Source organism: Echiichthys vipera, assembly GCF_963691815.1.
Source record: "Echiichthys vipera genome assembly, chromosome: 12".
Classification (NCBI taxonomy): domain Eukaryota; kingdom Metazoa; phylum Chordata; class Actinopteri; order Perciformes; family Trachinidae; genus Echiichthys; species Echiichthys vipera.
The window spans coordinates 22,974,883-23,002,201 of NC_139837.1; the positions used below are offsets into that span (position 1 = coordinate 22,974,883).

Genomic DNA, 27,319 nt, shown 5'->3' on the forward strand with positions numbered 1-27,319 from the left:
CAGCCTACAAACAGTAAAAGTACTATTTCAGAATAATACAGGCTATATCAATTCATTATAATTATTCATTCATTCATTCATCTTCAACTGCTTATTAGCGAAGCATTATGTGTAAGTGTCACTATTCTGGCCTTTTAACTATGTCATCAGGCATCTTAAAACACTAATGGAAAATGCATTTATTGGTTGATTTATATTTTGTGTTAATAATCTGAATCTCCAAAGTCAACTGAAGTTGTCGTCAATGTATTGGATTTAAAAGTGCCATTATAATGTACTATTTCTAAGATGTGGTGCAGTACAGTACACAAGTAAATGAACTCACGGCCATAGTTATTTGTATTGTTTTAACCTGTGCAAATGCACATACTGTATGATGAAAAGCTACAATAAAGCATTTCATCATTCAAAGTACAGTCCTGAAATGTTAAGTAAACCCTTCAACATCCAATTTTCTTACAAGGAACCAAAATTCAACCATATGAAATTATTATTGTTATTATTATTCTATTGACAAGGTTGCAAACATATAAACAAATCATCCTATTTATACTCCAAATCTAGAACTGCTGCATATAAAAGCCCCTTCGACATATGTTAGAACGGACATTTACCATGTAAACTAATGTCTTACACACACTTCAGTTGAGGGCACTTTTTTATTGTTGGAATTAACACACTCAGGTAAAGTTGGGAATTACATGAAGAGGGTTATGATTGTAATTCTTTTTTTATAAATTTAAATGAGAAGAAAATTGTAATTTTACCTATAATGCCAAAATGCAGGGTCAGTGCAGAAAAAAAGCAAATATATATATTTTTAGACAAATGTCTAATTTTGGTGTGAAGAACCGCAACAATGGAGCATTGTCAAAAATCCATCACCTGGGGGTTGTTTGCACATTAATAGCTTTTATTTATTACATTTAAATGAAGTCTTTAGAACAAACAAGATGCATGTCTTTGGTTTAATCAGTAGGGTGCATGCTGCCAACAGAAAACACTCTTACAGAACCACGTCTCCATTGAAAAAGGTTTTACACAGTTTTTATGTAGCTCTTTTTGCATTCACACCTCAGCTATGATACATGCAAATAACTTACACTGTTATGTAATATTATATTCAATATGAGACATTTTCAGTACTTACTTAGAGCTGAGACGATACAAATTTTTTTCTGTTGTAAACACATGAAATGAAACAAACAAACAAACATCACTAAGAACAGGTTTTTAAAAACAACACAACAGTGATTTTCCTTAAACTAGGTCACAATAGTAAGAAAATGAGAACTTTTTAACACCAGCGGAGCAATAATGGAGGTAAACTGAGAGCCTGATTTACAGACAGTCTGAGAGGGCATCTGAACGCATCATGGCGAATAGTAAAGTCACACAGTAAAGTCACATCACAACAAACAGCTGTTCCTCCGGCTCAGAAATTCAGTGTTTTCTCAAACTGCACATTTTCACTGCATTTGATAGTTTTGTATTTATGCTTCTCTGGGTGTAAAAGACTTTTCTACTAAGACTGAGATAATATAATAATGATAATAATGATAATATTCAGAATAATGAATACTTGCCACCCCCACCTTTAAATGTCATTTCCTCTTTTTTCTTTATGGATGCTTTTATCATTCATGATTATACCAAAGTATGTAGATGTATGTACATCATTCAAGGCAGTGTTGCTGCTAATTGGATGTTATATACATTAAAACTTTCCCAGAACAAACAGCACTGATCCTACTGATCATTTTAACTGGTCAAACCGCCTTTTCTGAAAAATAAATATACAATTTTTTTGCCATTTAATAAAAAAAAAATATATATATTTATATCAATTCAAAAATATAAACAAGTGAACAAATCAATATTACTAATCCCGGATTATAAATCTAACATTACTCCATGTTGGTTAGGGCAATATGAAGAAAGTCAATATCACAATATTTTCAACAAAAAAAACAATATCTATAATGTGACGATATTGTAGGTTTGATTTTTGCTGGTTTCACAAAATATTTACACAATATGATTTTTGATCAATAATCATCAGTAATGTGGAAAATCAAATGATCAAACAGCAGTTAGGAAAGTTCCCTTTACTTTAATGCAGCCCTTAAAACCAGGAAAAGACACTTAAGTCATTTTACGATTTCCTAAATCTGGGACAATATCTAGTCTCATTTCATGATATAAATATAATATTCATATAGTGTCCAGCTCTAAAGTTGCTGCAATATTTTGGCTGAGTGTTCATTAAAAATATCCTAAATCAACGATACTCCAGAAATACTGTGAAGAGTGATAAAACTGTCATCTGATATAAAACCTGACACTATATGGTTTGATTCTGATGTAAGTGACCGGCTGATATTTAAAAGATATGACTGCAAATACTGAGCAGATTTTGGTATTTTCAAAAAACATTGTTTGCTTTAAAGCACTATTAAAATTAGGCCTGTATACATGATGTACCACGATTCTTTGGGAAAAAAAATCACTGCATTGATGTAATTAATCAAAAAGGCAATATTGGTTCATTTTACACTCTATATGTGAATGAAAAGGAGATAAAGCATGTTCATTAGTGATCTTCAGATGCGCTGGTAGGCTGATTTTTGACAAACCAAGCTAAATGTTTCCACCTGTTTCCAGACTTTATGCTAAGCTAAGTTAGCTGGCTGAAGCTGCATATTTAGCGTACATATATGAGAGGGCTTATCAATCTTCATGACTCATCTGACCTCTCGTCTAGACCGCAAAAGTCCTGTCAGCGGCCTGGCTTTTGCGTCAACAGCCTTCGCGCGACAATGAAAGGGCCGTCTACACAGTTTCCCTTTGACGCTAATTGATGTTTCACCCCATAATCCTACAGGCTCTGATAAAGTTTGAGAGAGCATGAAAACAAAATCCCTTTAAAACCCCTAAAACAATTTAAGATACGAATGACACAAGACAGAATCCATGACTAAAAATCAATAAAGGAGAAAACATGCCATCAGAAACAATAAAATAAAGATACTGTGATAAAAGTCAAATCATTTAAATGATTAAAAACATGATGAAACCCTAAAATATGCAGTAAATCCCAGGAATGCAGGGTTGTTTTATTGTGCGTCGGCCTTGCAATCATGCATGTATATTTGGAAAAATAGACTTTATTAATGCTTCAGGAAGCATTTCTGCGCCTGAGATTGCGACGGCTTCAGAGATGAAATTAAAAACGTTCTGGTACGTGCGATTAGAAACATGTCTGACAACTATTCCTTTAATCTGAATCTGAACTGATTTTCATTCTTTACAAAGATGCAGATTACAATATTACCTTTAGAGTATTGATCAAAAATATTATCAATCCAGAGACGGTCTGCTTCAATACGATCCTTGAAAAACATGTTGAACTGTGACCACAAAAGTCCGAAAACATCACGGGGTTGACCACAACATAAACTGGAGATCCATGGGCGTTGAGACCGAGCTTATACGCTTCACTTTAGACCTTTTTTAAGGCCTTGAAAAGTTCAACTGGCTGTACTTTTCCCAGACTTGAGGGTTGCTCTCTCTCTCCACCGACCCCGAGCTCATCTGATGGCCAGGATGGCGTCGTAAGACTTGCCGGTCCGGCACACCTGCAGGTTGTGGAAGCCGGTCTTGTTGAGGATCTGGGTGTACTCGGAGGGCGGGCGCTCCCGGCCCTCTGTTTGCACCAGCATGTTGAGGGAGAAGATCTGAGCCATGACCGGCCCTCGTCTGTTCTCAAACAGCATGGCTTCCACCAGCAGGACGCCGCCGCCTGCAAGGAGGACCAGACAGAACAAACAGAGTGCTTCAGCATTCATCAGCTCAAAAGTGTCGGTACAGAGGAGTGCTGTGAATAATGCTAAACATTAGCTCGACCCTCCAGGACCCGTCCAGTGAAACAGTTTTTGAAACGCAGAATCTCTACTTCTTCATCCACGTATTTTGGATCATTTGTGATGACGATCAAGCCTCTGGGGGCAACTGCTAATATTTTGGCCTTTCTGGCGTAGCCAGCAGATATCCGGGCCAAGACTTCCTCTGGTGAGCGGCGGCAATTGTTCACGGTTCAATTAGCAGCTTGAGACGTGGGAACGAAGTTGGAGTTGAGAGACGACGTCTCTTTAAACAGATATCTGCACATGAATGCAGATCAATAATAACAAAAAGCCAAACCAATCTTTTCTCCACACAGACTGTTTACCTGCAACAAAAGCATGCTCAAACGGGATTGGTCAATACTACTCGGACTACAAACAGAAACTAGACCGCTTCCACTACCTAACTCTTGTCCTGTTGCCTACAGAAAGAGATAACTATACAGGACGGGCGGGGCTAGCTGGTTAGCATGCTAACTTCACTTGATATCTCGTCTTTGAGATAACAACAACATCAAAACGGTTATTTCTGCTCTTCAGTTCATTTTTTGAATGTTTAAATGAAAATCCGACTACATTTACACATTGAACCTGTAACTAGCGTGGCCATACTAACATACATATAAGGAACACAATCTGTCAAATGGGGGATTTGCATTTTATGTGCATGACGCATAAATCGGACACGCACTCGTATGTTTGCACACACTCACCTGGTCTGCAGGCGTCATAGATCTTCTTCAGCAGTGTGAGGCACTTCTCGTCAGGCCAGTCGTGAATGATCCTGGCCAGAACGTACAGGTCAGCAGGAGGGATTTCACCGCTGAAGAAATCTCCTGCATGTCCAACAGTGAGGATGGGACGTTTTATTAGGAGCAGCCAGCTAAAATCCTGCATGAATGTTATTACGGTTGTCACGACTGATAGCACAACATATTATCAGAGGAAATCACAGTTTCATGATTATTAATGAGTGACTATTAATACCAGGTAACTGCTACATGCCCCCCCCCCCCCCAGACTGAGATAGTAAACAGAGAGACGTTGTGGACTCCTCTAGCCCAGTTCAAACTGCTTTGGTCCTCTAGCCCAGTTTAAAATGCTTTGGTCCTGTAGCCCAGTTTAAACTGCTTTGGTCCTCCAGCCCAGTTTAAAATGCTTTGGTCCTGTAGCCCAGTTTAAACTGCTTTGGTCCTCCAGCCCAGTTTAAAATGCTTTGGTCCTCCAGCCCAGTTTAAACTGCTTTGGTTTCTCCAGCCCAGTTTAAACTGCTTTGGTCCTCCAGCCCAGTTTAAACTGCTTTGGTCCTCCAGCCCAGTTTAAACTGCTTTGGTCCTCCAGCCCAGTTTAAACTGCTTTGGTCCTCCAGCCCAGTTTAAACTGCTTTGGTCCTCCAGCCCAGTTTAAACTGCCTTGGTTTCTCCAGCCCAGTTTAAACTGCTTTGGTCCTCCAGCCCAGTTTAAAATGCTTTGGTCCTGTAGCCCAGTTTAAACTGCTTTGGTCCTCCAGCCCAGTTTAAACTGCTTTGGTTTCTCCAGCCCAGTTTAAACTGCTTTGGTCCTGTAGCCCAGTTTAAACTGCTTTGGTCCTCCAGCCCAGTTTAAACTGCTTTGGTTTCTCCAGCCCAGTTTAAACTGGTTTGGTCCTCCAGCCCAGTTTAAACTGCTTTGGTCCAGCTTAGTAACGTAACTTAGTAACACTAGTTCACTTCTTTCACACAGACTTGAGCAGAAAGGCCTGGATGATTCTCTCCCACAGGTCAACTCTTTTTCTTAAAATATTACGACTTTTTTCTCAATTTATTAAGATTTTGTGTCAGAATATTAGAACTTTTTTAGCACAATCTACTGACTGTTTTGCTTGAAATAATACAACTTTTCCCCTCAATTTACTACTTATTTCTCAAACGCCACACTTTGCAAACTGGATATCCATCTTCTCCAACAACTCCCTGCTCATTTTGGACACACACTAAATGCTCCACGCTCAACATTTAAGGAGTTAAGTCAACTCTTGACATGTTGCATGAGGCTGAACGAGACTCACCCGTTTGAAATACAACAGCGTTGTTCTCCTGAGAGAAATGTTTCTGAGCGGCTTCTACGACCTGCGGGAGGTCAAACACCGTGACAGAGGAGGACGGGTACGCCTTCGCCATCTCACAGGCTAGAGCACCGGCGCATCCTGGGAGTTATTCAGACAAATAATGAACAAATGTTAATCATTTATCAGTGTTTGTGTCTGTGAACACATCACATTTGAGATCTCTTTACCTCATCATTTCAATTTGCCTAAAAAGACACATTGCTACATGACGAATAACCCAAACAGAAATGTTGAGCCATAAATAAATATATAAATACTTATAAAGGGAGTTGAACCTCTAACCTCCAAGATCTACTATCTTCTGAAAGCAGGAGAGGTTGAACGCCGTCACAATGTCGTGTCCATCGAGAACCCAGGTGGAGTTCATCAGAGCCATGAATTTCAGCATCTCCTCCTCCGATCTGAGTTCCCAGAATCATAAAACCCCCAAACATGTCAGTGCCGCAGAGTTCTCAAGTTACACACTGAAGCGTCTGCTGCAACAAAAAAAATCAACACCTACCTGTAAATAGCTTGGAAAATATCCTCAGGTGGAAGGCCGAAGGTCTTTTCATTCTGGTTCTTCCCCTCCCTGCGTGGTGGGAAATAAGAAAGAGCGGTTTGTACTCTTGAAAATGATGATAAAGTAAATGTTTGCTCTTACTTTCCTTCTGCAGAATTTGTTTTAGTTCTGCAAACATTTCTCAGAGGCTCTCAGCCAACCTCCATTACTAACTGTTTCACCGACAGTAATGGGACGAAAGAAAACACCTTTAAGATGGTTATTCTAAAGAAGAAAACATGCAACACATCCATGTTTGGAGCTAATAAGACACTTTGAGATGCACAGTAAACCTGGAGGTTAACAAAGTCCGTCTCCCATGTCAAACCCACTCACCTGACAGCGTCCGCCATGTTGTTCCACAGCGGGTAGATGGTCTGGGATTGGTAGACGATCATGTCGTGAAGAGACTTTACGCTGCCTTTGGCCAAGTAAAGATTAGCCACATCGGTGCTGCTGTACAAAGCTGTGTTAACAGAAACACATTCACACTCTCAATCAGTGTGTCATTAGTTCTTAACAGGAGCATTCACAGCAGCCGTGCCGGGGGACAAACTCCTCAGTGTTTCATTACTGTCACTGAAACTGAAACAATTAGTCAACCATTTCAGTCATTTTTCAAGCTAAAATTCCAAAGATTCTCCATTTCAAGCTTCTTACAGTGTATTTCCAACACAAACTCATTCCATGATCTTTTTCAGCACTTACATAATCAAATAAGCCACCGAGACATATTCTTTTGTCTATCTTTGCAACAACTTTTAAAATCCGGGAGAGTCGCTAACAGCCCGCGTGGCTAACACTGATTAGCTCGGGGCAGCACGGGGAAGGCACTTAAACGTCTTTTTTAACCACTAATACTGCTGAAAATAACAGCAAACCTCTGCAGCAGCATGAGCAGTATAAGTGGTTAAAAAAGACATCTGAATGCCTTCACCGCGCTGCCCCGAGCTAATGACTGTTAGCCACATCCGGCTGTTAGCGACTCTACAGGATTTCTCTGTTAACAGTTGTTACAAAAACTATTTATACATCTTTGGGTTTTAGATAGTTGTTCAAATAAAACAATTTTATTATGTCACATTGGACTTGGACTTGGTCTGTTTTCAAAATTTCCTGGTGATTTCTTAGACATTTATAGAATTCCCTTTGACCCTTTAGTACAGAACAGAAACAGTTGTGCAGATAGTTTATGTTTTGGGGGGATTTTAGTGAAATACTCCTCTAAAGTAATGTACGGGGGTGCTCTGATAGCTCACTGGGGAGAAAGTCTCCCATTAAGGTCAACATTACTGTCTTTAAGAGGCTGTAGCAGGCTGGGTTTTATATATATATCACAACCCTAAACAACCCAAGGAATCCACTGGTAACCAACCAGGTCATGGGGCTAAATAAGGGCGCGCTCACACTATCCTCCCGGACCGAGACCCGGACTTTAGGGTACTTGTCCCCCCTCCCTCTCCCCCCCGCGCCCCAGCCCCGTTTGTACTCACACTACCTGGGCCTCGGCCAATGCTTCTTGCTGTCCATACGCCTTCAAGCCGTAACACGTCACACGCATTGATCGTGTGTGTGGCTTTGTTTACAAATCTTTCCATAGACCTCGGAGTTTTTGTGCTTCTTGTCGACTGTTTTTGAATATTTTCATCCGACCAAATCTGCAGTAATCACAACGTGAACCTTTCCCCACCATTGTTGTTGTTGTTAAATGTCCGCGCATGGTCCGTCCTTCTATTTACATGTCCGAACAGGCGGACATAGCGCTACTGCCGTAGGGCTCGTGCTCGTGCTCGTACACGTGCGCACGCTCGTGCTCGTACATGTGCAAACGGCTCCGCTAAAGCCCACCTCTTTCAAGCGGGCCGTGGCGGCCCAGCTGGCCCCAGTTGAGCGCGGAGCGGGTGCGCTCACACTACTTAAAGGTACTAGACTTTAGCTGAAAAACCGGTTTTGGCCGCGGCCAAAAGGATAGTGTGAGCACGCTGTAATGCTCCAAAGTTAGGCTACATTTTGGTGAGGGATTACTGTAATCCAGACAGTTTGGGGAAAATACCTGCAGCTGTTATTTTGGCTTATCCTAATATACTGTAGTGTGTTTAATTCTTTCTGCATACTGGGGTCCATAAACTCTCTAGGGTTTACAGAGAATGCTCCCAAAAAGAGAAAAGATCCAGTGAGCGGCAGTTCTGTGGGTGCAAATGCCTTGTTTTAGCCAGAGGTCAGAGGAGAATGGGCAGACTGGTTGGAGCTGAAAGAAAGGCAACAGTAACAGTAACTCAAATATCCACTGGTTCCAACAGAGGAATGCAGGAGAGCGTCTGTGAACACACAACACCACCTACTTTTTTAGCAGAGAGGGAACAGCAGCAGAAGACCACACTGACACCAGGTGTGCCTAATAAAGTGGCCACTGTGTGTATGACTAGAACTTGAATCTGCAGGTTCCCAGTTTTCGAGAGGATGTTTACCACTTGTGCGTGGCCTCTACTGTTGACCTGATATCTCACCCTGATTATCCCTCGTCCTCCATGAAAAAGGGCAGAAATGTGTCTCAGAGGGTTGAGGCTGAGTTGTAACCACAGCAGGACCTCTCTGCATGTCACCCCCCCTCTCTCTCTTGCCTCTCTCTATCACTATCAAATAAAGCAGAAATACCAACATAATCCTTGTGACGTACAACAGAAATGCCCTGTGGCACAGAGGAATCAGGCTTTTTAGATACTTGTTAGTATTATCAATCCATAGTTGGTTTTGCTCTTTTCTTGGAATTCCATGGTCCCCAGGTTTATCCTTTAAGCTCTGTCATGTTGGTGTGTTCAAGGAAGCTCCGACGTCTGGGTTCCCCCCTACAGTGGTGGTGGGTGTTATGTTGAATTATACTTAAAATAAATTTGTTTGAGGATATGAATAGTGGGGAAATGCAAAGATAAAAATAATGCATAAATAAATAAATACATTTAAAGACTACAAAACAATTAATGAATAAAAGGGAAAATTAAATGAAATAGAAATATTATTTTATGTCACATTTTATCAATTAATGAATGCCTACATTTTTTCTAATATTTGTAGTACATTTGATGACATATTAATTTATTTACCAAATCACATATTGATTTCTTTATTTTACTTTGGCAGCTTCTGCTCCTCCATACTAATGTAGTAGTCAGTTTTATCACTCCTCCTCCTCCTCCTCCTCCTCCTCCTCCTCCTCCTCCTCCTCCTCCTCCTCCTCCTCCTCCTCCTCCTCCTCCTCCTCCTCACCTGTGCCGTCTGTGGTCTCCACCTCCAGGATCTCGATGCCCACCAGTGCGTCCAGCAGCCTCTCCATCCCGTCCACGCTGGTGTTCAGCTCCCGGGCTACATGCTGGGCACTCAGGGGCTCCTGGGACCTCAGCAGGAGGTCAAACACGCCCAGTTCACAGGCTGAAAATATCACCTGCAGGGACGGACATACATTGGAAGAAAGATTCCAAACCACTTTGGTCCAAACGGAAATGTCTGTTGGATCGATGAAAATCCGGTCAGGGTTGGGCGATATGGCCGAAATCTTCTATCCTGATACAGGTCATTTCATATTTCCATGATGACATATATTATAATGTAGCATGTTTTACAGACATGTTATATTCATGGATGGATTACTGATCAGGCCTACCAGGCACTAACGCCAGACGACAGACTAAGGTCCTGACTCATAAAATGTTGCTGAAAAAATACAAAATGATCATAAAGATATGGTAAATGACCACAAGTATACAGAAACCGACCAAAATTTACCAGAAAGGCTAAAAACAGATGTAGAATGACCACAGAGAGATGACATAGAAATATAAAATTTGTAATAATAGATGTAAAACCATCACAAAAAGATGTAAAATGATTTATAATAGATGCAAAACAGTCAAAAAGACGTACAAAACAACTAAAATTGGATCTAAAATGACCACACAGAGAAACAAAATGACCACACGGAGACAAAAACTGATGACAAAGAGACACAAAATGATTAAAAATAGATGTAAAATGACCACAAAAAGATGCAAAATGACTAAAAATAGATTCAAAACCACCACAAAAAGATACAAAATGACTAAAAATAGATGCAAAACGACCACAAAAAGATGCAAAATGACTAAAAATAGATGCAAAACCACCACAAAAAGATGCAAAATGACTAAAATAGATGCAAAAAAAATTACAGCGACAAACAAAACAACTAAAATTGGATGTAAAATGAGCCAAAAGAGACCCCCACAATGACTACAGAATAACTACAAGTCGACTCTTTGAATGTGGCTGTGTGGGGGCCTCTTACATGCCTGTGCCCAGGGCCCTATTGACTCCCAATCCATCCAGGACTATGTCCTTATATATGGTGTTATTTAGATGACCTGGTTTAGACTCTGGACTGAGAAGTATCCTGAGATAACTTCTGTTGAAGCTCCAGAACTGTTACTGTAACGGACTTTGGGGTGAGACCATTGTGAAGTTGTGTTTCCGAGGTCAGGAGGACACTTTTGAACGTCAACTCCAACAACATCTATCTGCTCTTTTAGATCATTACAGAGAAACTACACTAAACTGGGAACTTTTACTGTTTCACATGTGATTAATCAAACAATCAGCTAAATAAGAAACAGGAATCTTTTAAAATCTGTGAAATGTATTTTGGATAACGGTTAGTTACGTCACAACTGTCTACCCTGTGTCATCTTTCCTGACAGTATCCTGTGCAATTATATTTATCTATATCTATATCTATATCTATATATGTAAATATATATATAGTTTTATTTTCATGTGTGTAATTCAATAACATGTGCATGTAGTCCAGCTTGGACAGATCCGTATAAGTGAAAGGTGTATAAAGGCTAGCTTTTTATATTCTAGTCTGTTTTTATTTGTATTTAGTCATTTTTTTAAACTCTTGAGCTGCTGTAACATGTAAATCTCCAGTTAATCTAATCTTGAGTGACTTTTTATTGCATATATATACATGTGTGTGTGTGTGTGTGTGTGTGTGTGTGTGTTAAACTAAATATCTTTTGTTTTAGCACAGAACAAACAATATGAAAATACAAATGTGGTATTTTGGCAGCATTTTATGGACCAAATCGATGAGCAGCATGGTCTCTGATTTCACTGCAGACTGACACTTGTGCGTGTTAAGTGTTTATTAAATAAGTTCATAAAGAAACAGTTCAAAATGTTACCTTTGACACTCTGAAGCCGTTGAAATACTCCAGAAGTTTGAAGGGGTAGTCCAGCTCACTCTGGGAAAGATGCTCTGCCATTACTCTGCACGCAAACCCGCACAGAGGCGTTAACAACTGCGGGAATTCACACAACTTCGGTCCGCATCGATGTGGACAAACCTCGCGGTCTGTCGGATGCTACTCCCTGGAAAGCGACCAAGCAGGTCCGAAGATGGAGGTTTTTTTCGGGGGAGTTTTATTGCGTTTGCTTTTCTTTGCCCCAAACAGCCAAGATGTCGGTGGTGCGTTCAGGAGCTGCAGCCGGGGACACACTGAAATGGTCGACGGATCATCAGCGGTAAAAACACATCTCTGCTCCCGAGCTTAAAGGGGTCCTCTTCGGCTCAACGCAGCAGCGACTGGTTTCACTTCAACACACGCGCACAAACACACACACACACACACGCACACACACACACACACACGCACACACACACACGCACAAACACACAGTGCAGTTCCGGGATCATCCGCAGCAGCAGGGGCGCTGTTGAGCCGTGTTTATGATTCGCTCTGACCCGTAAACTTGATCGCATCTCCGCGTGAGTGCACATTCATGTGATATGTGACCTTACACCGAGAGGAGGGCTGGGGGAAAGTCTTTATTTTTTACAACACAAACACAGAGCATGTCTCTTCTCCTGCTGTAACAAGGAACAAGAGCATGCATCTGTTGGAATTAGACCCGACCGGTGTGGGATTTTCAAGATACCGATATTAGAGGGAGACATTCACTGATAAGGTGACATTTTGTAAAACAATCAAAGGGGTATTAAGGGGATTCAACTGAATTAAAAGGTAGGATTAAATAAATGTATTCTTCACCCTACTCCTTATGTTTATTTAAATGAAGGCAATCCACTTATATATTAATTATGTTCTTTCTTTCTCATTTCTTTATGTTGTGATGGATGTTTTCAACAACTGCTGTTGCCAAGTTTGTTGAGTTTGACATGCTTGAAATATACATACATAGAAATGAACATTTTGAAAATGAAGAATGAATAAATATAAATAATAAAATAATCTATTATAAAAAAAATAGTTATATGACACCATTTCACCCCCAAGCGTTGTTTTCTGTATTCCATGTTCTGTAAAAAGATATACTGATGACTGACTGAATACATACTGATATTTCAGAGGGAAACATGCTATTTTACATTATATATATATATATATAGTCCAGCAGCTTGCTTCATGTTCCTGAAATTCACCTGTTACATTCATTTGTCCTTAAAATGATTTATTCACCCAAAGACAAATAATTAAATGGGCAATAAATTCACAAAACATGTATTTTATCTTAATATTGAGATCGTCCTGTATCTACTGTCTTTATTTTTTATTTGGGCCTCTTTATCACTTCCCTGTTTATTAAAACAGAATTATCCTTTTTAGTTTAATTTAATTCCAAATTAAAACATTTCTTCAATTTCACTATTTATTAACTTTGTATTCATTTATTGGTTTGTGAATGATTTTTCTATTTTTGTTCTATATTAAACTGGCCCCTCCTTACATATTTATCTAATTCTGCTATTTATTTATTTTTTATTACATATATTACACATTATTTTTTGTTTTTGGTCTTTTATTATAAAGGGATATTTCATTCACATTACATTCTTTTCATTAAAACGTTTAATGAGCACATTTATTCAAGCACTCATCATTTTAAAAGAATCCAATTCAATATTTATTTATTGTTAAGACACCACCTTAAACAAATCCCAGAATTCTGGACATTTTACTTTCAAACCTTGAATAAATCAGAAACATAAACAATCTCAAAACCTCATCTCTCTTCGATCCGTATTATTTTTTTATTCCTCATTTCTCAGTTTGTGTTTCTCAACATCTGGAGTTAATCTTCCCACTGAGCAGTGTGCCATGAAGCCGTCTGCATGTCGTACATTTTGTTCCGGATTTTCTTCATAAATTCACAGAAACTTCTCTCCTGAAAGTCAGAACGATCGCAGTCCAACAAACCTTTCTGTGGCTCGTTAACAGCATTAAATCATGACCTTATTGTTGAAACGTGGAGTTCATGTAATGTAAATAAACTCAGGAGGACTGAGCCTGACAGAAAATTCATTTAATATGATAATGCATTCTTAATCGCATTCGTATCTCCTCAAATATTTAACTTCACACATTGTTTGCATTTTCCCTGTAGGTAAACAGCCCTGAAGCACTTCAATGTACGGAACATTTTAATGACACGTTTCCTGCCGGTGACCCAATCACGCCGCCTCTAAATAAGCAAACAAATTCAAGACGTCCTTCAATTATTAACCAAATCGATTTATTATGCATGAACAAATCCCTTCCTGCCTCTGTCACGCAGACACGCACACACACACACACCCAACATTTAAATACATGACGTGGTGGGAATTCGGCATAGCTCACTTTGTTGTTGCACATGCTTTAATAAAATGATAGATATATTTACAGGATAAGCAACGTCTCCGAACAAAAAAAATTCAGAACAGCTCCCGGTCCCGCCCTGCAGCACTTTTGCAACTCTCCTTTTTCTTTTCTTTTTTGGAAATTCACCCACGTTTTAAAAAGAAGTTCAGAACCGAAAGAAAAACAGAACAAAAACAAACCATGGGGGGTTTTGGCCAGTACGACGTAGCATTATACATATTTGGAGTTCATCGACTACATAAATATGGCAGTAACACTGAGTAATTCATACGGACTATTTACAAAGTTTGTGAAGTGGGGAAATGTCACACAGTCTGTGCGTGGACGACTGACGGAACGTATGCCTTCTTTAAAGTCTGGGGGGACCGAGTCTAGGGGAAACCTCCGACCCTCCGCTCGCCTCCTCTGTTAGAACGGTCAGGACTGACACAACAAACAAAATAAGGCACAATTAATACTTGGACCATTTTTCAGGGGACTCTACAGACTTGCAGCTGGCTTGTGAGGCATGTAAACAATTGAGTCGATTGATTAGGACTGCCTTATTATCACCTTCCCTTTGTATTCCCGATCAGTGATTCAGTCCGTCTGATGTGATTCGAAAACAGGATTCATATGGCGAAGACCTTTAACCCCCCCCCCCCCCCCCCCCCAGTCCAAAAAAAAAAAAAAAAAAAAAAACTCCCTCCCTCTAATGCTACTCAACAAATACAATCACATGGTGACAAACGAAGAAAACTAGTAGTGCATACACTACAAACACAACAGGAAGATGCAACGCCCCGCAGAATTTCCTCGGCGCTGGTTTTGGAAGGCCGCGGCGCCGCCCTCTCGAACAAGGGGGAGGGAAATTATTTGAACAAAAAAAAAAGATTGATTGATAAGCTGTCCGAAAGCTGAAGCAGGTTCGGTTGTGATGCGACTAAACCGAAAAGATCAAAATCTGTTTCTTCCCCGATCCGTATCCACTGATCATCTTCGACCAATGTGTTTCACTACCTCTGACCAACCTCCGCCCGGCGCTAGGCGGCCACCGCGAAGACCACACCCCCTACACCCGGAGAGATGACTCAAATATTTTTTTCAAATGCATCTAAATGGAACAACCCTCTCCCTCCTCCCCCCGGGACATGTTTTCTGTCATTTAAAAAAACTTAACAAAAGCCCTCATGGAAGGTTTCCAATCGCTCTCTTGGTGGTCATCTCCGCAGGAGGAGGAGGGGAGAGAGGGAGGGAGGTTCTGGGCGTTGAGACTTGAGTCCTGCCCTTCCAGGACAGCCACGGCACCGGACAGATTTCAGGAGGTGAAGAGTTTTTATGGGGGGAGTGGAGCGGGAGAAAGGAGTGGCGGGTGGATGGATGGGGCAGGAGGAGGAGGAGGTCTAAGGGGGCTGGGGGCGGTCTGTCGCAGCTGTTTTTGGGGGCTCCCGGCTTTGGTCGGTGAGATGGAACCGCTCAGTCGTGCTTCAGGTGGTCCTTGATGTCCTCCTCGTCCGTGTATTCCGACGGCTCGTCCCCGGGCTTCAGCAACCTCCCGACGTAATCGTATTTTTCTGGAAGATATCGAGAAGATGTTGTGTTAAAAAAAAAGGTGCCGTGAGTGAGGCTTCAGTCGGAGCTAGGGATGGACGCGAGTACCGTTTACCCACAGAGTGATCGCATTTTGGGAATTGATCCGTGGTGGAAATCTATTGTTGGTACAAAGTGTGTCCTCGAGTGAGCGACATAATTAGTTTGATTCAATATTTTCTATTAAAATGTCCTAGCTGGCAACGAGCGACGCAGCGTGGCGCGACATTTGAGATGAACTTTTGTCCGATTCTATTTACACCCGTGTTTGAAAGCGCAGAAACGGGACAGGAAGAGCTGATTTCTCTAGCTGAAGCAGTCTGGTTGTCTTTGTGGTCCATGTGGAGAGTTAACGCGGCAGGCCGCACCGGCTGAAATGCAGTCATGGAACCCATCGTCTATTATCGCTGATTTAGCTCTTAATGAGCTTTTTCTAGGTCTTATTATTTATATTTATTCATATGCAGATGTCTGTTCATAGAGACGTCGTACTTCATTCTCACATCTTGAAGTAATTCTTTCCGGCATGTTTACACTTTTCTTTTGTAATCTTGAAAGGCTCCGAGTGTGCGTATGGCACTACAATGTAAAAGAAATCCACCAGGGGTTGAAAGTCAACAATATTCAATTCTCATATTTCTGATAAAAGTCTGACCGGTTTGCCGAGCTTCCTGCCCGTCATCGTCGCTCTGTTTAACTTGCGCTGCTCATGCTGCGTTCAAGTGCCATGGGACGTCCGAAGTTTCGCACCTCCACAACTAGGCAATGTGGAAACTTGGAGGTTCCACGTTGCCTAGTTTGAGACCAGCTCAATCCCAACTACTTGGCCACAGAGCTCCGAAACTTCAGACTCCCCATGGCACTGGAAAGCAGCATTATTCTCTCACCGCACGCGTCGGGGGAGGTCAGGCGGGGGAAGAGGGTGGGACTTTGGAGGGAACCGCTGTGAGACATGCAAGAAAGGTAAGAACTGCTTTAAGTTGCTAAGCGCATCGTAAGCAACGACCACCACTCGGAAGAAGAAGTCTTGGCCCAGATATCTGCTGGCTTCACCTGCATTTTCAACGTCTTCATGGTGGAAACAGAAAGCGTTGATGCGACGTGATATTCAGACACTAGGCTACACATTTACGTGTAACAAAGTTCCCTCATTTATCCCTTGAATACCCTCATAATGGCGCGTAACCAGTTACTCGCGCCCATCCCCAGTAGGAGCAACATAATCTTTAAGGGCTGCAAGAACAATGATGTTAGAGATGAAACTATTAGCCAAAAACAGAAAAATCAATTCATCATTTGACTTGTTTTTCAAGCAAAAGTGTTTATTGATTAAACGACTGTTTTTTTTTGTCCTATCAGGCTGCACACAACCATTAATCTGCAGATTATTCCCTTTAATTATCGTTCACGTTTTTAATTTAAATATCCTTTACTGTGTTTGCAAGGGAAGCAACATTAGAGGAAAAAAACAACACTTAAAGCAACAATAACAACGATATAATGAAAGAAAATCTGTATTTTTTTTTATAGCTGTAAACTAAATATCTTTGACTGTTTCAGACAAAAATATAAGTAAAAGCCTTCACATTTTAGAAGCTGGAACCAGCAAATGTTTGGCTTTGGTGCTTGCAGTGTTTCCCCTACCATTACATTAGGAACCCCCGGCCCCCCTTGAAAGTCAAGTTGATTTTATTGAATTGTATTTTGTGAATGGCGTCAGATCCCAAGGGAAGTCATTGAAGGATTCCTTCCCTATAGAACAGATCTGTCCTTCAAGTAAACAAACTAAACAGCCTTATGTTATTTATCTTATTAGCAACAGTATGTTAATTCTGTCTCTACATGGTTGCGTGTTTACTATTCTCAGAAAAGTCACTTGTTCAAAGATCGTTTGTTAAATTGTTTGGAAAGAGGCTGCACTCCTAAGGGGGGGAAAACGAAACTGAAACTTATCAGAGATCCTTTATTATTTAGTTTGAGAAGATGATCACTCCTACAAAAAAACAACTAAAACAGAATTAAACAAACTGAAATTCTTTCTTAAGTTTGTTGTGCTTGAAACCATAAAGTGATTTTTGATTTAGCTTTGTTCTGTTTCTGTCCTCTGTCCGGACCTTTTGGACAATTCATTATTAAAAAGACATTTTCTGATCCTGAGTGTAGCTAAACTGAGTTTGCATTGTGGCTCTGATTATTGCAGTATAATTGTGATCCTTCTGTCCGGTGATTTCTAACCACTTTTAACAACAATTCATTTATCCATGTGGGGATTGACCTTTAATACGAACCCAACCATTAAATTGTCTGATTAAACACTGACTGGCATGCTAACAAAAGAACATTTAGGCAATCTGCTACAGTGGAAACACATGAAAACCACAAATCTTTTAATTCTTTTTTCATTGTGCATTGCCCCCAAACGCTGTAAAAACAATTAGCCCTGTTCTAAATTAATGTTCTGATGATGGATGAATCCAAATCGACCCTGATTTCCTCCTGAACAACAGGGAGAAACTCTCAGAGCAGTTAATGTGGTCAACAACATGCTGCGAGTAATTTACTGGCATCTTCTTACATGATTTAATCAGACGCCATTCGGGGACGCCAACTTCCAAAGCTGCCCAGTACAGCTTTAAACGTGTCCTCTTTACTTTATTCATTTAAGTAAGAAGAGAGGCGAACATGTTTCAGTCCAAAATTGGACACCAAGGATTCAAAAGGACACGCGACTGAAATAAAACATGTGCTTCGAGGTAAAGCATCTAAAACTGTGTTACATTTACACTTTAACTACAGAAGAATCCACAGATTTATGATAAGATCTGAACAGAAGCCCTTTGTTTCCTGTTTTAACGGTTTCTCAGCAGATGTGGGTTCAACTTCACATTTATGAAATAACCTGTTTTTTTTAAAGAGCTGAAGCGATCAGACGAACAATCAATTAACACATCAGTAAGCTATTTTGATAATGGAAGGATTTCTTTATGCAAAAATGCACAAAATTCACTGGTTTAGGTTTTTTGAAGCCTGCAATTAAATATAATATATATATATATATATATATATATATATATATATATATATATATATATATATAATTATGTTCATTATTTAGGGTTCCTACACCTTTTCAAAAGGTCAAATTCAAGCACTTTTCAAGGTACATTTTTAAGCTTTTCCAGCACTTTATAGCTGTGATAAAATAATATATTTCTACAAATACATGCCTACTAGAAATGATTATTTCCCATTTTCATTAGAGGCTCGGACTTTGTTTCTATTCTATGGCTATTTGTTTTGAAAGAAATGCTATATACTATCGATAGATACTATTTTCAATCATTTTCAACCACTTTTCAAACCTTGAAAACACAACATAAAATAAAGGCATTTAAATTTAGGGTTTTAGCTCAGCCTGCCTGGAGCTAACGTTATCAGAACGCCACGCTTTGGACCGTTTCTTCCTCTCCGCCACGACTCCTCCTTGTTATGAGTTTTCTGCAGAGCTTGACCTCGTTGTCGTTTTACAATAAACTGTCAGAAAAAAAACACGACAAAAGGAATTGATAAGCTCTGAGGGATACAATTCTGTTTTACCGGATCTAAACTGGAATCAGATTCCCATCCTTGACTTGTTGTGGTCCATTCTTGATGTAAACATGGATATTTCTACTTTTATGCACCAGGTTAGAGGGTCTGAGAACCTCTTACATGTCCAAGAAGTTTGTTTTGTAACTGAAACACTTCAATCGAATCGATATTGAATCCTCATAGATTTACCTGCATGTCTGTTGTTATTATTAGGGGTGGGACGAGATACGATATTGACTTCATGAAACGAGACGAGATTTTAACACGATTTTTAACTTGAAATATTTTCTTGCTTTTGACTTCAGCTGGTGGTGCTGCAGGTGTCTTTGCATAGTGCTCGTGTTAGCCGCGGTGCAGCCTACGGTGCTCACGCTGGCTGCCTCACTCGCTGCCTCACTCGCTGTGCTGGGCGGAGAAATAGTCGACGAATCAGAATCATCAACACTGTTGATTTCTTCCCATGAAGCTGACATGGAAACGGTTTTGGGTTTAATAAATGTCTGTCATTAAAAAGACGTTTGAATGCCTTCAACTCGCCGCCCCAAGCTTATCCGTGTTCGCCGCAGCAGGCTGTTAGCAACTCCCGGAAAATCTACGTTAATAGTTCATACACGAAAAAAGTTCTCCATGGATTATTTGATGACCAAATTTGCCTAAAAAGACCCTGGGATGATTTCACACTGGAATTTTCCTTTAAGGTGTAAAACATTACTTCTGAGCACTGAGCTTTTTCATATCTTTTTGTTGGACGCACAATGAATCTGCATCCTTACAGTCTGTTTCCTTCTGAGTATTAAGTCAAACATCGGCCTTATTACAAATGTGTGCTCAGACTAACAAAATGATGTTGTTCAAACTGTAAATAAACATAAAAGCAGAAGCTCAAAAAACAAAATAAAAACGTGTATTTGTGTTGTTTCTGTGATCCTCTGTTTGACCCTTAGAGGCCCTGTGGGAGAGATGCATGTGTGAAATCTGAGCCAAATCATTACGTTTTATCTCATCAGCAGACAAGCTTACCCAGAAACTGCATCTCCCACTCCCTCACGCTCTCCATCTGTACGGCGGTGAGGTCTGACAGGTCGTCGTACTCGTCCCTCAGGGCGTCTTTCTCCAGGCAGAAGGTGGCCAGGCCTCTCGAAGCATCCCGGCCCGCGAAAATGCCATAAGGACCATCTGAGGAAAATAAAAACACAAGAGTCAGGAAGACATTAACCGTCAACAACACTGAAACTCTCTACTGTTCATCAAAGGTGCCGGGTGATTTTGGCGAGTCCGTTTCCTCCCTGTGTTTCTCTCACTGTCTGTACTTTAGACAGGGTTCGTACGCCTTTTCCAAGGTCAGAGTCAAGCACTTTTAAGGTCCATGCTCTAGTCTTTCCAGCACCATACATAGGCCTGTCGCGATCAGCAATAAATCCATCAATCGCATGATGACTTTTAATTAGCTCGGTAACTTTGCCAGCCACGATTATTTCCATTTTCCTCGTGTCTCTCCATCAGAGACTGGATCACAAGAGTCTTCTCTCTGTTGCATCAGTTTCTACTGACCCCTCTTAACGGTCGCCACCTGTCAGATGCGCGGTCTCTGTCTGGGGACGCGGACTACGGTCCGTTACAATCAGAGTGCAGCATGAGAGCCCCGTGTGCTGCAAACACGCTAGTTGAGATTTGGAGTTTTGCCGTGTGAGAGAACTTCGGTTTCAAACAGAATGACTGCGGTGAACCGCTCAACCTGAATGCGCCGGTAATAGCAACTAAATGCACCAATACAACAAACCATCATCTCCACCTGAAGCATAACCATACGACACATTTTGTTTACATCCATTTTATTTATTGTTTTAGTTTTGTGTTTTTTATTCATATTCTTTTGACTTTGCATGACCTTTTCTAAGAGTTAAGCAGGAACGGAGGGGCGGTGTACGTAGGCAGGGTGCAGCAGGGTTTCCTACCTGCTACACACTTTGTAAGGTGTGGCTGCTGCAGCTTCACTGTGTGCACGTTGCGCTTTCACACGGTTGCTTCTGCAGGTTTGTAAGCTGTTTACAAAGGTCCTAACTGGCAGTTTTGCCTGTTTAGGCATGTATCACTCTTTATGTCTGAGCCTGATGTTTTTGAGAGTCCATTTTATTTATTGTTTTTGGTTGTTTTGTTTATTTATTTTGAATATTTAAAATGTTTCCCAGTTCTCATGTTAAATATTCTTTAGAAATAAATGTTTACTGATCTTTGAAAGGGTGAACGTGCATTATTATGCCATTATCATATCAGTTGAAAATGGTCTCAAAACAGCAATATTATCGCGTATTGCAATAATTTCTTGGTCAATTAATCGCCCAGCAAAATGTGTTATCTTTACAGGCCTAATCATACAGTTGGGATTAATTACATATTTCTACAAACACTCTATAAACCACTAAAAGTGTGTTTTGTAACACCATAGGGAAAGAAATTAAATAGGGATGAAAATTATCGAGTAATTCATTATTCGATAGTTGTTTCATCTTATCGATGGATGATCGATTGATTGATAAGCGGCAGTTCTTCTGAGAAGCTGAATTTCTCTCTGAATAGGTGAACCATATAATCCTTTTTAATGGAATTCTATTACTAGGAAACAGCCTTGGTCCTTGTTAACTTCCTGTCAGCTGATGCCGTTCACGTTCACTGCAACAGGAATCAAACTTGGACACATTTAGAATGTTTATGTTTACAACTTTGAAAAGGTCTATACGTACATAAAATGCTATCTTCCTTATGATGTAATGAAAAAATGACAATCATATGAAACATGAAAATAAACTGGGTATTCTCTCATCCGCGACATTGGAAACATTAATAGCAGCAGCATAAAAAAATAATTCATGAAGAGAAAAATAAAATACTATGCCAGTGAGGTATGCGTCACTGACATGCTCTCTGTGAGTAGGCCTGCTGACATTACCTGCCAGTCCGGTTCAGTGTAGTAGCATGTAACTGTGATGATGCTTTCTGTAGTCAAGGAAGTCCAACAGTCTGTTGTGAGGGCCACATTCACGTGGCCTTCTTCCTCGCTTAGTTTGCTTCCACGCGAAGGGTACAATATCCCGTCTAGAACAACCAGAACCACGGTGGTTTTATTTGGTATAAACAGTATACATTTCATCTGCTACAGGCCGCCCTGTTCTCTAAATATCAGCTTATCGACCAACCGCTTTTAAACACCATAAAATCCCACGACTTTTCCAAAACTTTCAAGGGTTTTATATTTGATAGATCGGTGGTATTTTGAAACTTCCGTGGCTTTTCCAGGTTTTCCATGACGGTGAAAGTTGTAGAAAAACAGTTCCAGTCAGTTTAACTCAGGCCGACGTCATGTGACTGCTGCTCCACATTAAAATCCTTCAGGACCTGCCAATAAATAAAGCACTTGAACGCAGCGCAGATACAGGAGGAAGAAACATCTCTCTTGCTTCTCTTTTTGTGAGCAGTGTTGAGAGAGACGAGGCGGAGCTGCAGTTGAGCGTGATGTTGTTATTGGAGCTTTAAATATGTATTTGTGAAATGTGATGTTGTGTAAAGAGAACGCATTAGAGTTGAGTTCCACCGGCAGTGATCAGTCCATTAATTAGTCGACTCTCAGGAAAACTAAATTAACAGTTTTGAAGATTGATTAATGGTTTCAAACATCCACCGTTTAAAGTTGCTCATACGGGATGATGTGTTGCATTTCTTTGGCTCCTTCTGTTTCTGTTTAAGTCTAATACAACGTAATAATTATAATATGATGATAATAATAATGACTTTTTCTTTACTACCTGACGTCTATACGAGAGTAAACAGAATATCTTTGAACACTTTGGACTGGCGGGCGAATTAAAAAAACTATTTGAATACATTACCTTCAGCTGGGGGAAATAATCCCTTTCTGACATTATGAACATTAAAGGACAAATCTGTTCGTCAAGGAAATAATTGCTTAATGAATCAATAATAATAATAATAATAATAATAGCAGTAAGTTGCACCCTGAAGTTAAATAATACCATCTCTGAACTTTTTCAGATGAGTAAAAAATGAGCGCTGCTTCTGTCTGCTGAGTAGAGATGAAACAGTTACCAAATTAATGATAAACCGCAGTTAAATTCTTGATGGTTAGTATTACGTTTCAAATTTCAATTATCATAAAACCTTGTTTGATTACCGCACTTGAAAAACTAACAGTAATTATGTTCAGCTTTACATAAACTAAATATAAGAAACAGCAGTTCACTCAGATATTATGTGGATTATTTTAAAATAAACACTGTTTTTAGTGTGGCTTTAAATATATATATATATATATATATATATATATATATATTTATATATATATATGGACAGTATAAATATATATATACACATAATATATATTTTACTGGTGTCACGGTGTTGGTTATGTTATTGTATTAATGCAAACAAAAAGTGGATTTTAATATTACAGTATTTGTGATTTTCAGAAACGATTTCTGTGTGTGTGTGTGTGTGTGTGTGTGTGTGTGTGTGTGTGTGTGTGTGTGTGTGTGTGTGTGTGTGTGTGTGTGTGTGTGTGTGTGTGTGTGTGTGTGTGTGTGTGTGTGTGCGCAAGTGTGTTTTGAACATTTCCAGCACATTTTAACAATACCATGATAATACTGATAACTGTGTTGCTATAATGGTGATCTAAAGTTATCATACGGTTTCATCTCTACTGCGGTGTAATAAAACCCACATTACTCACACCGGTTTCTTAATAAAGATTCCAATTTTGACATTGGCCAAAATAACACACCTCAAACATATCTTTGACATTTGTGTGCTGCAGTTTACTCTTATGGCTTCTTACTGACTGACATGTTCAGCTAATACAAGCTACTATCAGCTTTTAGCACCACAGTAATGGATTCAAATTAGTATTCAGATTTTAAATTTGGGGGAAAAACATAACCGGAGATAAAGTGCAATCAGTAAATCCCTAATCATCACTCGTGAGGCATCCACTCTGAAATATTGTGATGTGTGTTTCCACTCAGCTCTGCTTGTTTTCCTGTCGTGCAACTCCCAACAATTCACATATCCAACTTAAACGGTCTCTGTGATTTTACAGTTTCAGTGTTGTATTAGAAGATGATGTCACAAAGGAAACTGTGTTAAAGTGATGCACGTTATACTCAAAACTTTCCAGTTCTCTGCTTGATATGTAATGCTTCCAGAAAGGCCAAAACATTTCTCCCAACAGTGCCCCGAGTCTTCCCTGACGTTTCCTCTGCGTTTGAAATCACACCATCTGACCAGCATGTGAAAACTCTGCTTTTCTATCTTTAATTGTGCAACTCAAAGAAAGAAAAAACTTCCAGCTGCCAAGCGTATAAAGCAGAGACAACTTATCGCCTCAAAGATTAGATGTGCTCCAACCTTGCATAACTACGAGAACAGGCATTTTTACAGATCAAACCGCAAAACTGAGCAACGCTCTGGCAACATGCTGCTATTCTTAGTTCGCTCTCTATTATTAAAATCCTATTTTTAGACGACTCCCGACAAAAGAAGAAATTACTGAGTCTGATTTGTGCCCGAAAAATATAAAAACTTGAGTGTGTCGGCTGTAAATGAAAGCTCCAGCTGGACTCTCATGCAACCAGTTGTGCGTGTCGACAACTGACTTTTAATTTCATTTTTATTAACACATGTTCACTGAAAACCACAGGAAACTTTCACTTTCTAGAAACTGCACCGAACAGACACTTTTCCAGGAGCTGAACCAGGAGAATATTTCATACTTTGTTCATAAGCTTAATGAAATCGACTACCAAACAAGTCATAAATCCCTTTCCTGCCAACTGACACATGGGTCAAGTCCACTGTGACCATTTATGACGTGTCCCAGTCAACGCCAGTGTGTCTCTGCTGTAACGTGTGTGTCATAACCTGGTGAGCTGGATGGATTCAGGCCTACTTGGCTCGGTGCTGGTGGTGTCGAATAACAGATGTGACACATGTGGCACTGCTGGGGAATGCTGTTTGAATAATTATAGTTTATTACAGAGTTGATGGGAGAGCCAGTCGAGCAGGTCAGAGAAATGTCGAGGAGCAGGCTAGCCTTGCTTTGCAAAAATAGACCTGTGATGGGGGACTGGGGCGTGTTTTTGTGGAAGTCGTGCACTATTTGCTCTTCATATTTGTTTCATACTTTCACTTTGCATGGCAGAATTTTGAGTGGCCTCACAAAGCGAAACAAAAACACGTCTTTTCTGCAAAAAACAGCCTCTGCTTTAGTGAATGTAGCAAGATAAATATTCTATGAGGTTAAAACACTGGTGCAAAGTTCCCAATATTCATGCATGAGGAGTTTCATTATCAGTGTAAACAAGCAGCGGCTGCAGACACCACACACCCAGACAGACTGTGTGACTGTGTGCACGTCAGCAAGCTAACAGGCTCGCTGGTTAGAAACCTCCAGCCTTTGCTATAAACTTTAACTTAGAACAGGCTTCGGTTTCCAGGTGATGAACCGGCCCCTCTCCAGCCTCCTGTCCCCCTCAGGCCATACAGGGAAGAATAATCCAACAGCAAATGATTTTTTATAGTATTTACATTTTTTTTCTTTAAATTCAACTCTAAAAACCTCTTTTTTTTTTAAGGAGAGTTAATGCTCTAGAGCACAAAGCCTCAAACATAATAGGAAGTAAACGTCAAGCTAAAATATAGTTTTATGATGCTCGCTAACACCCACAGCTCCAGCAGAAACATTTCCTTTATTTTATTTATATAAATAATATTCAATGGCAAAACCCATTAAAGAACTGCAATGATTACCTATGACTATTCCATCAAAATCAAGGTGAGAACAAAAACAAAAATAAAACAATATATACTACCTCTGGGTGAAAAACTATGGAGGATAAAACATGACTTAAGCCTCAATGAATAAAGAAATGCATAAATAAGTGTATAAATAAACACATGCATAACTAAATGGGACCTCCTACCTCATTAACATATGGATACAGAAATACAGACAGAAATAAATGTAGGTAAACAAAAACGTAGAAATAAATGTAAAGCATTTCTTCATTATTTCATTTATCTAATCAGCATTTATTTATACATGTATTCCTTTTCTTTATGTATGCAATTACTTAGTTATTGAGACTTAAGTCATGTGTAGTCCTCTATAGAAAAAAAGGGACTTGAAGTGAAGCTTCCCACACAAGTTTCATCATTGTTCCTGCACACACCTCCATACGTTGGTCCACACCGGGACTCGAACCGGCAACCCCACGGTTCCCAGCCCAGTACCCCTATAAACTGAGCTACTGCCGCCCAAAACAGCCGTGCTACTTCGGTTAGCACACAGCTAGCATCCCCATTCAATAACACAGACAAAAGAGTGTCTCTGACCCACTGTCCCTGCTCACCTTTTCCGTAAAACTTTCTCCCGCTGGTCACGTCGAAGATCTTCATGTTGACCGCCATGAGGATGCGCGGGTTCTGGAGTCCGTCGTACTCCCGCAGCTGCTCCAGACTGAAGTCCCGTCTCCTCATCTTGGGAAGCGCCGAGGCCTCGTCGTCGCCCTGGGCCGCGGCGGAGACGAGCCGCCTGCCCCACCGCCGGTACGCCGCCAGACAGACCGCCAGCACCAGCACCAAAACACTGATATTCAGCAACATCGCGCCGAGGCCGAGCCCGTCCGACTCTTCCGCTGCCCCCTGCCCGCCGCTGGTGTCAACTGGTCCGCTCGAACTGTCTCCATCGTCCGCCATACTGCACACGGTTAGAGCCTTACCCGCCCCTGGACGGATGCTGCGTTCACGGTCCCGTCGGCAATAGCGGAACCACTAGTTGAGCGTTGTTGTTACATTGTGTTCTGTGGTCGGTGCATTGTAAAACTGTCCCATCTTCCAGCAAATA

General features: G+C 40.4%; 2 protein-coding genes across 2 annotated transcripts; both read right to left on the bottom strand.

The window, feature by feature from the left end:
• Positions 1-965: 965 nt before the first annotated feature.
• On the bottom strand, positions 966-12,159 carry asmt2 (acetylserotonin O-methyltransferase 2). The gene is made up of 8 exons (XM_083923823.1): positions 11,770-12,159; positions 9,818-9,992; positions 6,890-7,019; positions 6,515-6,583; positions 6,295-6,413; positions 5,953-6,090; positions 4,619-4,741; positions 966-3,802 (listed from the first exon to the last, which is right to left on the bottom strand). Exons 1-8 carry the CDS (start codon positions 11,848-11,850, stop codon positions 3,591-3,593), a joined length of 1,047 nt encoding a protein of 348 aa, XP_083779949.1. The 5' UTR covers positions 11,851-12,159; the 3' UTR covers positions 966-3,590.
• A 2,775-nt stretch (positions 12,160-14,934) lies between these two features.
• Positions 14,935-27,174, bottom strand: pgrmc2 (progesterone receptor membrane component 2). The gene is made up of 3 exons (XM_083923747.1): positions 26,826-27,174; positions 20,428-20,583; positions 14,935-15,800 (listed from the first exon to the last, which is right to left on the bottom strand). The coding sequence occupies exons 1-3, from the start codon at positions 27,169-27,171 to the stop codon at positions 15,703-15,705; spliced, it is 600 nt and encodes a 199-aa protein (XP_083779873.1). The 5' UTR covers positions 27,172-27,174; the 3' UTR covers positions 14,935-15,702.
• Positions 27,175-27,319: the final 145 nt, after the last annotated feature.

Bases quoted from the DNA above. Each gene is read 5' to 3' on its own strand.
- pgrmc2 (XM_083923747.1), bottom strand. From the start codon at position 27,171: ATGGCGGACGATGGAGACAGTTCGAGCGGACCAGTTGACACCAGCGGC. The intron at 20,584-26,825 runs GTGAGCAGGGAC...TATTTTCCTCAG, and splicing joins GAGAAAGTTTTACGGAAAAG to ATGGTCCTTATGGCATTTTC. The intron at 15,801-20,427 runs GTAAGCTTGTCT...GATATCTTCCAG, and splicing joins GTGGGAGATGCAGTTTCTGG to AAAAATACGATTACGTCGGG.
- asmt2 (XM_083923823.1), bottom strand. From the start codon at position 11,850: ATGGCAGAGCATCTTTCCCAGAGTGAGCTGGACTACCCCTTCAAACTT. The intron at 6,414-6,514 runs GTAGGTGTTGAT...CTGGGAACTCAG, and splicing joins ATTTTCCAAGCTATTTACAG to ATCGGAGGAGGAGATGCTGA. The intron at 3,803-4,618 runs GTGAGTGTGTGC...TCCTCCTTGCAG, and splicing joins CTATGACGCCTGCAGACCAG to GCGGCGGCGTCCTGCTGGTG.